The sequence below is a fragment of the Bufo gargarizans genome, chromosome 11, assembly GCF_014858855.1.
Source record: "Bufo gargarizans isolate SCDJY-AF-19 chromosome 11, ASM1485885v1, whole genome shotgun sequence".
In the NCBI taxonomy this organism is placed as follows: Eukaryota; Metazoa; Chordata; class Amphibia; order Anura; family Bufonidae; genus Bufo; species Bufo gargarizans.
Genome location: NC_058090.1, coordinates 95029830 through 95043732, shown reverse-complemented (window position 1 = coordinate 95043732; position 13903 = coordinate 95029830). Strand labels below are relative to the sequence as shown.

General features: G+C 41.4%; 1 protein-coding gene across 1 annotated transcript; it reads left to right on the top strand.

Moving 5' to 3' along the window:
- The first annotated feature begins 869 nt into the window (after positions 1 to 869).
- LOC122921424 (putative olfactory receptor 2W6) lies at positions 870 to 1805 on the top strand. The gene has a single exon (XM_044271401.1). The coding sequence runs from the start codon at positions 873 to 875 to the stop codon at positions 1803 to 1805; it is 933 nt and encodes a 310-aa protein (XP_044127336.1). The 5' UTR covers positions 870 to 872.
- Positions 1806 to 13903: the final 12098 nt, after the last annotated feature.

The window sequence follows — 13903 nt, the reverse complement described above, 5'->3', positions numbered from 1 at the left end:
TTTTACCCCCCAAAAATTGGAAAAACTATTGACTCGAGTATAAGACTAGGGTGGGAAATGCAGCATATGTGGGGGATTTGTGGAGGACGCTGTTATGTGGGGGATCTGTGGAGGACAGTGTTATGGGGGATCTGTGGATGGCACTGTTATGGGGTGGATCTGTGGAGGACGCTGTTATGGGGTGGATCTGTGGAGGACGCTGTTATAGGGGATATGTGCTATGACACATAGGGCCATGAGGGGGGGCAGCATAAGACATATAGCATCTTATGCTGGTCCCCCTCATGGCCCTATGTGTCCCCTCATGTGTCCTAAACTGCGCACATAACTGGCTTTGTGTGTAAAGTAATTTACTAGTGTGTAAAACAATCTCTCTCCTTTTGATAACAGGTCCGGCCTCTGTACTCACTGTCACGATGAATGCACTACAGCGAGCGGGAGCTGGCTGGCCGGCGCGTGACTGACGTCACTTAGTAACGCTCCTCCCACTTCAGGAAGCAGGAGCGTTACTAAGTGACGTCAGTCACGCGCCGGCCGGGCCGCTCGCTGAAATGGCATTTTCGGGTCGGACAAATCGAGACTCGAGTATAAGACGAGGGGGCTTTTTGAGCACAAAAATATGTGCCAAAAAACTCGTCTTATACTCGAGTATATACTGTATATTAATTTAAAACCAGGCTGTGCTGAGAATGGTCACACTAGAATGTGTTGTTCCTATGAGGTGTTCCTCCAAAGTTTGAAGACCAGAACAATGGTCATGAAGGCAGACTACTCTGACCAGTGCTCTTCAGTAAGAATATATAAAAAATAAACAATGTGACCCTTTAATTATTTGATCTCTTAGCTACCATTCACCAGCTAAAGTACATCTAATGGAAGACTCAAATCAAACATCTCCAGAAGGATTCATCCTCCTTGGACTGTCCAATGTCCCATATCTTCAGGTCATGTGCTTTATTGTGTTCTTAATAATGTATATTATAACGTTGTCTGCAAATGTTCTACTGATCATCGTGGTGAGGATCAACTCAACGCTGCATACTCCAATGTACTTCTTCTTGATTAATCTCTCCATAATTGACATCTGCTTCTCCTCCACCATTGTGCCGAAAATTTTAATAAATACTCTATCTAAAGACAAAAGTATTTCTCTGGTGGGATGTGCACTTCAAATGTATTTCCACATGGTTTTGGGAACAGCAGAGTGTATAATTCTTGCTGTCATGGCCTATGATCGATTTGCAGCCATTTGTAGACCACTGCACTACCAAGCAATTATTAACAAGAAGATGTGTGCCTGCTTAGCTTCCATGTCATGGAGTGTGGGCTTTGGTGGTGCCAGCATTCATACGCCCCTCACTTTCCAACTACCCTTTTGTAAATCTCATCATGTTAACCATTTCTTCTGTGAAATGCCTCCTTTTTTTGCCCTCTCCTGCAAAGACACCCGTACCAACGAAATACTCATGTACGTACAGGCAATGCTTATTATCATATATGCTTTCTTTTTTACGTTAATTTCATATATCCAGATCATCATCTCCATCTTAAAGATCCGTTCTTCAAAAGGGAGACATAAAGCTTTCTCAACCTGTGCTTCACACCTCACTGTTGTGTCTCTGTACTATGGTACTATCATCTTCATGTACCTGAAACCTCGTTCTGCCTACTCTCCTCAGATAGGCAAGACCATGTCCATTCTATATACAGCGGTGACTCCAATGTTGAATCCCATCATTTATAGCATTAGAAACAAGGATGTCAAAGACACCATCAAAATTAGACTTTCTAAGAAATCAAACTGAAATCAGAAATCAAACTATTGATAGAAGATACATGGTTTGGAAACACCAAGCAAAGTCTGAAGGGTTGCTCACTTGCCCATAGATTTATCAAGTACATGAATTTTATTTACCAACATGGTTGACATTTCTCTACATCATTAATGTCTCATTACTGATGAATCAACCTGTGAAATTCCCACATATTATGAGAATAGCTTTCAGACACATCACCAATCCTAACCAATTGCTGGTATATCAACAAGTGAATAAGAATGGGTTGCAGGTCATACACAGCGTGGGTTAGTGTAACACTGTATTTTATTGTAGGTTAAGCATGACAAAATGATACCATCTTACAATGCACAATAAATAAACCATAATACCCACATAAAGCTCAGTTTTGATTGAAGCCTCAAACATAGACTACTGTAGAGGCATCAGTGTATCCAAGAGACTCCCATCTAAAAAATAAAAACTTATAACGCATGATAAAATTAATATTTTTTTTTACTGGGTACATCTGAATTGAATTGTGAAGTTGACTACTTTATCCCATATGGGTGTTTACTCAAACCTTATGCCAACATCTTTTTGGGTTGGTGGGTGATGCCACAGGTGTACCCATTGGATCTGTTTCGGGAAGATGTTCTTGGTTGGTTTTGTTACATCGACAATGTTTTATTTCTCTGGCAGGGATCCTAGGAGACATGTGAACAGTTTATTGGTCTACTGAACCAGAATTGACTTAATATTTTTCTAACACACAACATCTCTGAGACAGAGGTTGATTTTTTGGATTTGAAGATTCAGATAGATGGTGCCCATATTGTAACATTTTTTTTTCCACAAGAACACTGCTACTTATAGTTTACTCCATTACCAGAGTTTTCATCCAACTCATCTCAGAAAGAGAATACCAAAAGGCCAATTTCAGAGATTCCGTCGAAATTGTACATCTATAGTGGATTTTAAAGAAGCTTCCACTGAATTATCATTATGCTTTTGGAAGAGGTGATACCCTAAAAAAGTTATTTCACAGGCATATTGTTTTGATTTGTTTCAGCCATGGCCCAGAATCAGTGATAAAGTACGTCCCATCACCCGATATAGAGTGTTACGTAAGAGGATACAACAACATCTTTCCAACATTGGACTGGCCTCTCAGGACAAATCTAGCAAGGACAAACCCTTGATGTCATTAGCTTTCCATTTCCTGGAATATTATGGTGGTAGGTATAGTGGTCTGAGGATTGTGGGGTTGGATCTTATTTGCGGTAATATCAGGGGGGGGGGGCGTATAAATCCACAATTACTTAAAGGGCTTCTGTCACCCCACTAAAGTGATTTATTTTTTTTGGGCTGGTGAAATTAGTTATATTGCGATATATCACAATATAATTGTGTCACTTACTTTGATCCAGCAGTTTCTTCAAAAATGAAGTTTTATCATATGTAAATTCGGTCTCTAACAGCAAGTAGGGCGGCTACTTGCTGCTAGCTGCTGCAGAAATCCGCCCTCTCGTCGTGTTGATTGACAGGGCCAGCCGGGATCTCCTCCTCCGGCCAGCCCTGTCGGCATTTCAAAAATCGCGCGCCTCTGTGGATTCGGCGCAGGCGCTCTGAGATGAGGAGGCTCGTCTCCTCAGCACTCCCTCAGTGCGCCTGCGCCGATGACGTCTTCTATTTCGGTGATGTCATCGGCGCAGGCGCACTAAGGGAGTTCTGAGGAGACGAGCCTCCTCATCTCAGAGCGCCTGCGCCGAATCCACAGAGGCGCGCGATTTTTGAAATGCCGACAGGGCTGGCCGGAGGAGGAGATCCCGGCTGGCCCTGTCAATCAACACGACGAGAGGGCGGATTTCTGCAGCAGCTAGCAGCAAGTAGCGGCCCTACTTGCTGTTAGAGACCGAATTTACATATGATAAAACTTCGTTTTTTGAAGAAACTGCTGGATCAAAGTAAGTGACACAATTATATTGTGATATATCGCAATATAACTAATTTCACCAGCCCAAAAAAAAAAAATCACTTTAGTGGGGTGACAGAAGCCCTTTAAATCTGAATCCAGGTGGATTTTTAACCTGGGCTCTCTTACACCGCATGGTTTGAACGAAGTACTTACCTTGACGGGATTTTATACACAATAATTTGGTGTTTTTTTGTTTTGATTTTCTTTTGCACATTTATAAATAATTCTATTAGCTTTTTCTAGATTTTCCCTGTTGGTTTATTGGATATTGGAGATATTTTGGGACGTTGAGCACTTGGCACTTCAGGTTGCGATTCATACTATACGACTATCGGCTTGATGACTTTGGAGATGCTTTTGAGATCACTCTGCAAAGGACTCTGGGCCCCTTTGCCAACTGTTGCATGCATATAAGGACTCACGCATTGAACGGATACTCTGGGCCTATCCCTACACAATTGTGTTTTTAATTATGGACTTACTTGCATTCATCCGTTCATATCACTTCCTTTGTTTTCTTCCTCTTTTGGTTACTCGGTGCAGACCTACATGTCTTTTTTACCCCCCCTTTTTTTTTTACATATGTTTGAATTTACAATATCATCAATTATATATGTTTTGGGCATATATTACTATGCTATAAAGGTCTATTTATATATATATATATATATATATATATATATATATACATGGGTCATTTGGGTACATTATATGTATTATGAACTTATTTATTTATTTGGTCATATAATATGTATTATTAATTTATCTTATTCATTTATTTGCTTACATATACTTTTTATATTCATTATGGCAAACATACATGAATTATATGGGTTTTTGGGTCATAATATTGTTTAATGAATTTATTATATTTAATTATTTTTAGTGATAAAACTTGGATCATGGCTTGATTATTATCTATATTAGTGTTGGGCATCACTGTTTATTAATTTGTTAACCTATGTATATTTGAATAATAAATTTATGTGATTTTTTTATTTGTTGCACTATTGACCACAGATCATGTAATTATTTTCATATATATAAATTCTTTATCTATATTATATTTTTTTTTTCACTCACACCACTTTTATTATCACAGGTGTTGTTCTGTTTTGATATTTTAATTATGACTTAATGTTATGTCATTCATTATTCTTATATTATTTTTAAATTCTCAATTTATATATATATATATATATATATATATATATATATATATACATACATACATATATATATATGCGCATATATATTGTGGGGCTATTTAAAGTGTGTTTTTGATTATTATTTTTATTTTCCTATATCATAAGATTTTTGTCATGATTTATTTATATATGCTTTTGGTGTTTTGACTGGCATTGCCAGACCTGTATTTATTTATTCTTCTTTATTCCCATAAAACATAATTTTGGTTTGTTGATTCTATCATTCATGTCTGGCATTCATGATGAGAGGCATAGTTTGTATCCGGCATCCGTTTATATCCATCGGTGCGATGCGTTTCCGGTCTTTGGAATGTATCGCTTACACACTTTCAGTCGTGCACCATTTTGCACATGCTCCGTTAATTATCGAAGGTGCCGGGATACACTTAACGATGCCATTATGACCAAGCATGGGCTCTGCACCGGGAACTATAATAAATCCTTTTTCTTACCTCTGACATGTTTATTTTTTATACAGGCTTAATAACATTATTGTGTAGGTATATACAGTCAGGTCCATAAATATTGGGACATCACCAAAAAATTCTGGAAACATTCTTTGAAAGAAATATCTTTTATCTGACTAACAGATGAAAATATTAAACAAGGCTGACTTCTTTTCAAATGATAATAGTCTGCCATTGGTCGGCAAAAACGATCATTCATTTCACCTAATGAATGTTTGTTTCAGTATAAATGTCACGGCTGTGTCATGGTTTGGTGGTAGTGGACCGTGACACTTTAGCCGTGCATGCTTGTTGCGAGTGGCAACGTGTCGTTTGTAGCATGTTTTAACACTTTTCCTTTAAGTCTGGTTCCCTTCCCATTAAAAAAAAGGACAGAATCAGTGTCAGCACGTCCCCCAAAACTGCCGCCAGCACGCCAGGACCAACAACTAGGCCCCTGGCAGCCAGCCAACAAACAGTCAGGAGAGACCGTACCAAACACCGCGTCCCTCTCAGACACAGTTCACACTCAAGACTGTTGCCAGCAAACGTTCCCCAACCAGCACACGGCCAGTACAACAAAGGAATGCTGCCAGCAACAAGCACAAGAGCAAACAACCACTGAGAAAGGACGAGGGGACACACAAACACAAGCAACGGTTCACAACCATGGCAACACCTGTTACCAAGAACTGCGCCATACCGGTAACTCCCGTTTTACCCTCTCTCTGAAGGATAAGCATGTGCGCCAGAAAACGGCAGGTGACACATGCTGAGCCCTCTTCCGAAAGGCTACTTAGGGAGGTCTTTGTCATACTGACACCTTGGGGAGTGGGGGAAACCCCCCACCGTACAATGTCAGGCAGGCGTTAAGAGCAACTAAGCCAGGAACCGGAAAAAAGGAGAGCAGGTCACCTCGTAATGTCACCCTCATCCTATCCTTGACCTTCTAACTATATGAGATGGCCTCGATGGTAGGGAGCTTATACTCCAGAACCTCAGGCCCTACTAACCCTAGAGATACCAGAAATAGGAGTCAGGAATAAAAGATGACCTGTTCATCCATGACACAGATGAACCGGAGTCTTATCCGGCCAGGTGCAGGGAAAGCAGAGACAGTGCACAGCTACTGGGTCGGCAGGCAAGAGCCAAAAGACAACTTGCACTTACCTGCCAAGAGAACAACAACAACTGGACCCCCATGCGGAGAGGATGCATGGCAGCACCCAGCAGAGCTGCACGACGACTTGTGGTTCCCCCTCCAGGGAACCATGAGACCCTCTTCCAGAGGTCAGGTTAGGGAAGCCGTTTCCCCTCCGGGGAACCCAGGAGCCTCCTCACCGGAGGCACAACAAATAGGGTAGAACTTGCATACATGCCGAACGCAAAGCACCAACTGACCAGACAAGTAACAACAACAAGACGCGACACCACACCCTGAACATAAACCCACACCAAACACCAACCCAGGTAAGGTAGGGAAAAAGGAGGAAACATAAGGAAGACATCGCAAACTACCCCTATGACAAACAAGGTGGCCCTCACACTGGACAGGTGATAAGTCAAGGACGGAAGCATGACTCCAACTCCACCAGAAGCTGAAGTCAACTCTGACCTCAGGCTACAGACACCAGTACTATAAGAGCCAAGAGGCCACTCCCAGCTACAAACTACACGTTGCCACTGGCAACAAGCATGCACAGCTAAAGTGTCATTGTCCACTACCACCAGACCATGACACAGCAGTGACAATAAATCATCCATTTTGATCAACGTTACACTAATAAGTATGGCCAACCTTAATGTGTTGTAGCCTCTGTGATTCATCTTAATAAGGGTAGTGTATTTAAATGGCACGGGTTATGCAACCAGCAATTTATTGGGTAGGAAACACCAATGTCATATTGGTAAACGCAAGGGAGAGGAGCCCTACTCCAGATTTTTAGCTTGTCAGTCACAGTGACGGTGTGACCCAACTGGAGTCCAGAGGTCAAGTGCTAGTATTTAGACTCCTGTGCCATTAGGGTGGTCGCTTTGTGTGGTTTCTGGTCACAGCCCTTTAATTAAAAAACTATTTGGCAACATTTAAGCCAAAATCTAGGCACTATATTACTAAATGTGGACCAATGTACTGTCATATGTAGCAATCACGCTGCCTCGGCTGACATGGACAGAACAACGGGACCCCATCCCTCAATCACAGTGCAGAAAGATTTCTCAGATCCCGGCTATCAGTGCTAGAGACTGAATGTCAATCAAGTGTCTTCTAAAGATTAAACATTCTCAATGAAGTAGGCAAATATGTATAAAGGAATGTAAATGACCTGAGAATCTGTCACAGAAAAAAATAATACTTCATTGTACATTATAGGTGGTATACTGAAAATAAATGGTTTTCACCATATTGCCATCATCATCAAAATAGTCACTGGCGTTTCTACTGAAAGCACATAGACTGGTTGCTGTGTATTTACAGCCTAAAAAACACTGTTATTTTAAAGAGTTTGTCAGAAAAAGTATCCTTTGTAACCAGTTTACTAATGTCCAGGGTCAAACTGGCCCAACAAAGTATCATAGAATCATCTGGTGGGCCCAGGAACTGAATCAATAATGAGCCCCTTTGGTACAGCAATAAACAACCCCATTTGGAAGTTACATTGGAGCCAAACCAGAGACATTGATCTATAAAACACTGTACTGATGAAGGGGAGAAAAACATAAACAACTGTTTACAGGTGTGTAGCTCTGGTTTGTGGAAATCCTTAGTTATGTTTTAAGGCTCTTTAATGAGTCAAAAAATGACTTACACAGCAGCTACCCATAAGTGCCAGTAGAGAGACAGTTTTAGTCCTTCTGGAGGAAAGCTCAGTTTAATTCCTTTTTTTTCCAGAGAGCAATTATGAGCAACAATAGTCTCCCTGCTGCTTCATGTTCACCTATTTACACATTTTTTGGGGCTATTACTTTGCAACTGCCTTGTATCTGAATCTGGATTTGGTTATGGCATAGCTTTGCTTGGTTGATTAGGGTGGAGTTGTTGATCGTCTAGTCCAGGGGTACTCAAGTACTTTTTGTAAAGTTCCACATACCTGGGCATGCCCCCTCTCAGCAAATATGCCCCCTCAGTGCTCCCTCACAATAAATATGCCCCCTTACTGCCCCCTCACAGTATATATACCCCTTTAGTGCCCTCTCACAGAAGATACACCCCTTTAGTTCCCCCTCACATTAGATATGCCCCTTTACAGTAGATATACCCCTTTAGTGCCCCCTTACAGTAGATATGCCCCTTTAGTGCCTCTGACAGTAGATATGCCCCTTTAGTGCCCCGATAGTGATGCCCTTGCAGTTTTGATAATATAAAAAAGCACTACTTACCCCAGATGAATGGAGCAAATCATCCTGGCGCTTGTGCTTCCCCGCACAGCAGTCATAATGACATTATTTTATCGCGCCTGATGCTAGGGTCAGAGAACACCGGCCAGGGAATGGTGCAACATGGAGCTGTTGTATTCAACTGTATCTGCATTCTCATGATGTATATACTGTTTAATGAGGGACATGAAGAGGTCCGGACGACTATCACCCATGGTCCCTGTTAAGTACCCCATGTCTAGTATATTTATATTCAGGCCTTATTGGATTCTGGTTGTCGAGTATAGTATTTGTTTGGTGCATTCTCTTGCATGTTGTTTGCATATTTTTGTGTATTCTGTACAGTTTTTCATTTGCAATAAAATTCACATTTTTTTTATTAAACTATTGAGTAAAGTTTTTCTTTAATATTTCTGTAATTTCAAATCTAAATCCTATGAATAGTAACTAAATTATAATGAAATCCACTAATATTAGAAGTTTAGAATTTGTTTTCAAAGTGAACTTGAAGGTAAAAAAAAAAAATATCAGAGGTGCCTTAAGAGAATGAAATCTACATGGAAATCGAGGATGGTTAGCACTTTTTCCAATCCAAGCATGTACACAGGGGACTATTATATCCTGATAACACAACCTATTTATAATGGAGCCTTGAACCATTACAGCTTGCTCTGTGATGGGGACACTCACTACTGTAGGTTCACTGTGAAGCATTATGAAGCTAAGAATACAACTTTTGGAATCAATTCCAATAAATTTAACCTAAAAACTTCAAAAAGTTTGGCCAATCAGGAAAAAAAAAAATATTCTCTATAAGGTAAGTTTTTTATAATTAAATATCATATCCGAGAGCATCAAAGAGGTTAAAAAAAAAACTGTCTACTAGTAGAGAGCCTTGAGCAAGTCACTTGCATAAACCAGAATCCTAGCTGTAAGTGTGACTTAGGGCTCATGCACACGGCCATAAATCCGCAGATCACAGATCCACAAAACAGGGATCCTGTCTGAGAGTATGCCATCATTTTATTTTTGATTCCTGCAGAAATGTCCAATTTGTGTCTGCAAAATGGACTGCGGAATGAACATTCGGAAGCACACAGGTGTATTGTCTGGATCTTTTGCAGCGCCATTGAGATAAATGGGCACACATCCGAACCACAAGAAAAGCTGAACAAATGCGGACCAAGACTGCGGCCGTGTGCATAGACCTTTTAACTACTTGCCATCTGGGCCATTTGCCCCCTTCCTAAACAGGCCTAATTTAGCAAAACTGACATATCTCACTTTATGTGGTAATAACTTTGGAACGCCTTTATTTATCCAAGTCATTCAGAGATTGTTTTCTCGTGACACATTGTACTTCATGATAGTCATAAATTTTAGTCAAAATATTTCACCTTTATTTATGAAAAAATCCCAAATGTACCCAAAAATTTGAAAAATTCGCAATTTTCTAAATTTCAATTTCTCTGCTTTTAAAACAGAAAGTGATACCTCATAAAATATTTATTACTTAACATTCCCCATATGTCTACTTTATGTTGGCATCATTTTGGAAATGTCATTTTATTTTTTTAGGATGTTAGAAGGCTTAGAAGTTTAGAAGCAATTCTTCAAATTTTTAAGAAAATTGCCAAAACCCACTTTTTAAGGACCAGTTCAGGTCTGAAGTCACTTTGTGGGGCCTACATAGTGGATACCCCCATAAATGACCCCATTGTAGAAACTACACCCCTCAAGGTATTCAAAACCGATTTTACAAACTTTGTTAACCCTTTAGGCGTTCCACAAGAATTAAAGGAAAATGGAGATCAAATTTTAAAATTTCACTTTTTTGGCAGATTTTCCTTTTTTTTTTTTTTTTTTGATTTAAATTTTTTTTTTTTTTAACATAAAACAGGGGATTACAAGAATCAAGGTATCAAGGCATAGGCGTGCAAGCCTTTACATATCTGGGCATTTAAAGAGACAGATATTATGCAAATGCATGGGTGATACAGCAAAGATCCAGACAATACACATAGAGCATTTTATAACATCATCTAGGCGACACAGAGAGGTGAAGAACAATGTTATGGGAACAAATGAAGCATTGCAAGAGGAGTGGGTTCTTCTGGACAAGCAGGTCTTTGGCTCGGGAGCCAAGAGACCAGACAGTAGTGCTTGCAACTCTCTAGTCTGGGTTTCTGAAGTTCCTCCATGGTGACCATTTTTTGAGGAATTCCTTATGGGATCGCTTTTCCCAGGAGGAAAGTTCTTCAAACCTGTGGAGTTGGTCTACTTTTTGGATCCAATCCTCCAAGGTTGGGGCTTGGGCTTGAAGCCAGTAAGTGAGAAGCAATAGGCGAGCAGCTATTAACATTTGCATAAAGAGGTATGATGGTTGTACCTTCTGGTCTGCAGTATGAAGAGATAGAAGGGCAAGCTGTGGAGAGGGTGGGACAATTGACCCACAGATCTTATTAGATGATGCAAAGATCTCCATCCACCACCTGTGTATGTTGGGACAAGTCCACCAAATGTGTAGGAAAGTGCCTTTATCCCCACAGTGCCTCCAGCAAGCGTCCGAAGCAGTGTCAGAGTAGAGTGATGTTTTATCGGGCGTGTTATACCATCTGGTGAGAATTTTATAACAGTTTTCCTGAATTCGAACGCAGCGTGAGGCACCGTGGGGGTAACTAAAGAGACCATGTAAACTATCAAACGAGAAGACTATGTTGAGGTCTTTCTCCCAGCTACTCACGAATGAGGGTTTGGCAAGTAAAGGTGGTAGGCGTAACTTGCTATAAATAAGTGAAATTAATTTCTTAGGTGTAGATTTTTGAGATATAATTGATTCGAACCAGACTATGGGTCGAGTTAAGTCTCCTATATTAATGTGTTGTTTCAAATAAGCTCTTAAATATGTTATGGTAATGATATCGCATGGATGCGGATTTAAGATAGAATTGAGTGCTTGTAGCTCGATCCATTCTCCCGAGGGGAGGGCCAGAGTGTTATCTGAATGGGTGAAGACTTAAGAGCCTGGGAGGTTGCGGATTTTAATGGTAAGGGGGCTGTGTCAACTATATCCCTTACCGTCAGGAGGGGAGAAGGGTATGGTATGGCGCAGTGTGAAGAGGAGAACCATTTCCAAGCTTCTAATGTAGCTTTTATTAATGGATAGTGGGAAAATTGCCCCGGGAAAACTGTCTGGTTACCAAGCATCAGCGCTTTAGGGGATTTCTGCAAGATATCTAACTCCATGTCTACTAGGAGGGAGGGCGTTGTGGATCTCAACCAGGCCACTGCTCGAGTCAGGAGGATGGCCCTGCCATAGATTTCGGGATTAGGTAGACCGATCCCCCCCGCGTGTCTAGGTTTGGTGAGTAAAGAGAATGGGAGTCTCGCTCTCTTGCCGTTCCAGATAAATGACCTGAATTTTTTAAAAACTTGGTCGTAGTAGGTAGGTGGTAGTGGTAGGTAAGGCGAGGAAGGATCAGGGAGGTAAGTAGGTTCTTGCGTCCAAACCACGAGAGGGTTGGATTAGATCTAGCTAGATTATCAATAGCCTCAAAAATGGATTCCCTGAGAGGGGTATAGTTAAGAGAGAAGAGGTCATGTATGTTTGGACTCAATTTGACTCCTAGGTAAGTGATTGTTGTCGAGGACCAGTTAAATGGTGAATCTACAATAAGAAGATTCTTTGTGGGGTCGGGAATTCCCATGCACAAAACCAGAGATTTGCCAGCATTTATTTTAAAATCGGAGGCTAAGCTAAAACAGTTGAGATAGCTCTGAATCCGAGGTAAGGAAGTTTTGGGGTTAGTGGTCATCATTAGGACGTCGTCGGCGAATGCTGCCACTTTTTGTTCCCTGCCTCCCAAACACAGACCTGAAATCTCCCCGTCCAATCGTACGTTAGCAAGAAGTGGTTCGAGTGCCAGGATGAAAAGGAGGGGTGAAAGGGGACAACCTTGTCGAGTCCCATTGCTTATTGGGAATGGGGCGGACAGATTTCCATTGACTTGCACCCTTGCTGATGCCTGTTCGTACATGGCAAAAGTGGCTTGTACAAAGGGACCAGGTAGGCCAAACCTCACCAGGGTGTGTTTTAGATACTGCCAATTGACCCTGTCGAATGCTTTCTCCGCATCAGTACTAAGGAGAAGCAGTGGGGAGGAAGTTCTTTTGGCGTGGCATATGATGTTGATCACCCTGGCTGTGTTATCTTTCCCCTCTCTGGTGCGGATGAAGCCCACCTGGTCCCCGTGTATGAGGGAGGGGAGGAGAAGGGCTAATCTATTAGCTAGCATTTTGGCCAGGAGTTTGAGGTCTGTGTTTAGGAGGGATATGGGTCTATAGTTAGAGCATTGTGCGGGATCCTTCCCTTCTTTTGGTATGAGGGAGATATGTGCCGTGGTCATGTCTCTGGAAAGGGGGTGGCCCAACAGTGACTGGTTACAGACATCTAGGAGGTAGGGGAGGAGAATCTCCCCGAAGGTTTTGTAATATGAAAGGGGAAGGCCATCCGGGCCTGGGCTCTTTCCTGATGGAGTTTGTGACAAGGCAGTTTTGAGTTCTGTTATGGTAAAAGGGGCTTCCAGACTCAGTTTTTGATCGGAGGAAAGGTGAGGTATTTTGGATGAATCCAAGAAGCTCCCTATAGCAGACGTTCTCTCCTCGGGTATCTCGGGGGGGGGGGGGGAGATTGTAGAGGGTGTTATAAAAGGTCCGAAACTGGTCAGTGATCTGGGATAGGGAGAAAATCGGTTTACCATCCGGTGTGGCTAGTTGATGGATATAGTTGGAGGACCGTCTCCCTTTAATCCTGCTCATCAGAAATTTTGTAGCTTTGTCACCATGAGCAAAAAACTTGTGCTTAGTGCTCATATAGTATTTGGCTGCCTTGGAGGAAAGGAGGGATTTTAGTTTCGCCCTATTTTCTGATAGCTCTTTAAAATGGGGGTCTGAGGCGGAGAGTTTATGGCGAGCTTCTAGACACTGAATTTTTTTGAGGGTTTCATCTATGGCTTTGTCATGAAGTTTCTTTTTGTAGAATCCAATGCTTATGAAATGGCCTCTGACGACCGGTTTGTGAGCGTCCCAGAGAGTGTTGGTAGAAACCTCTGAGCTTTTGTT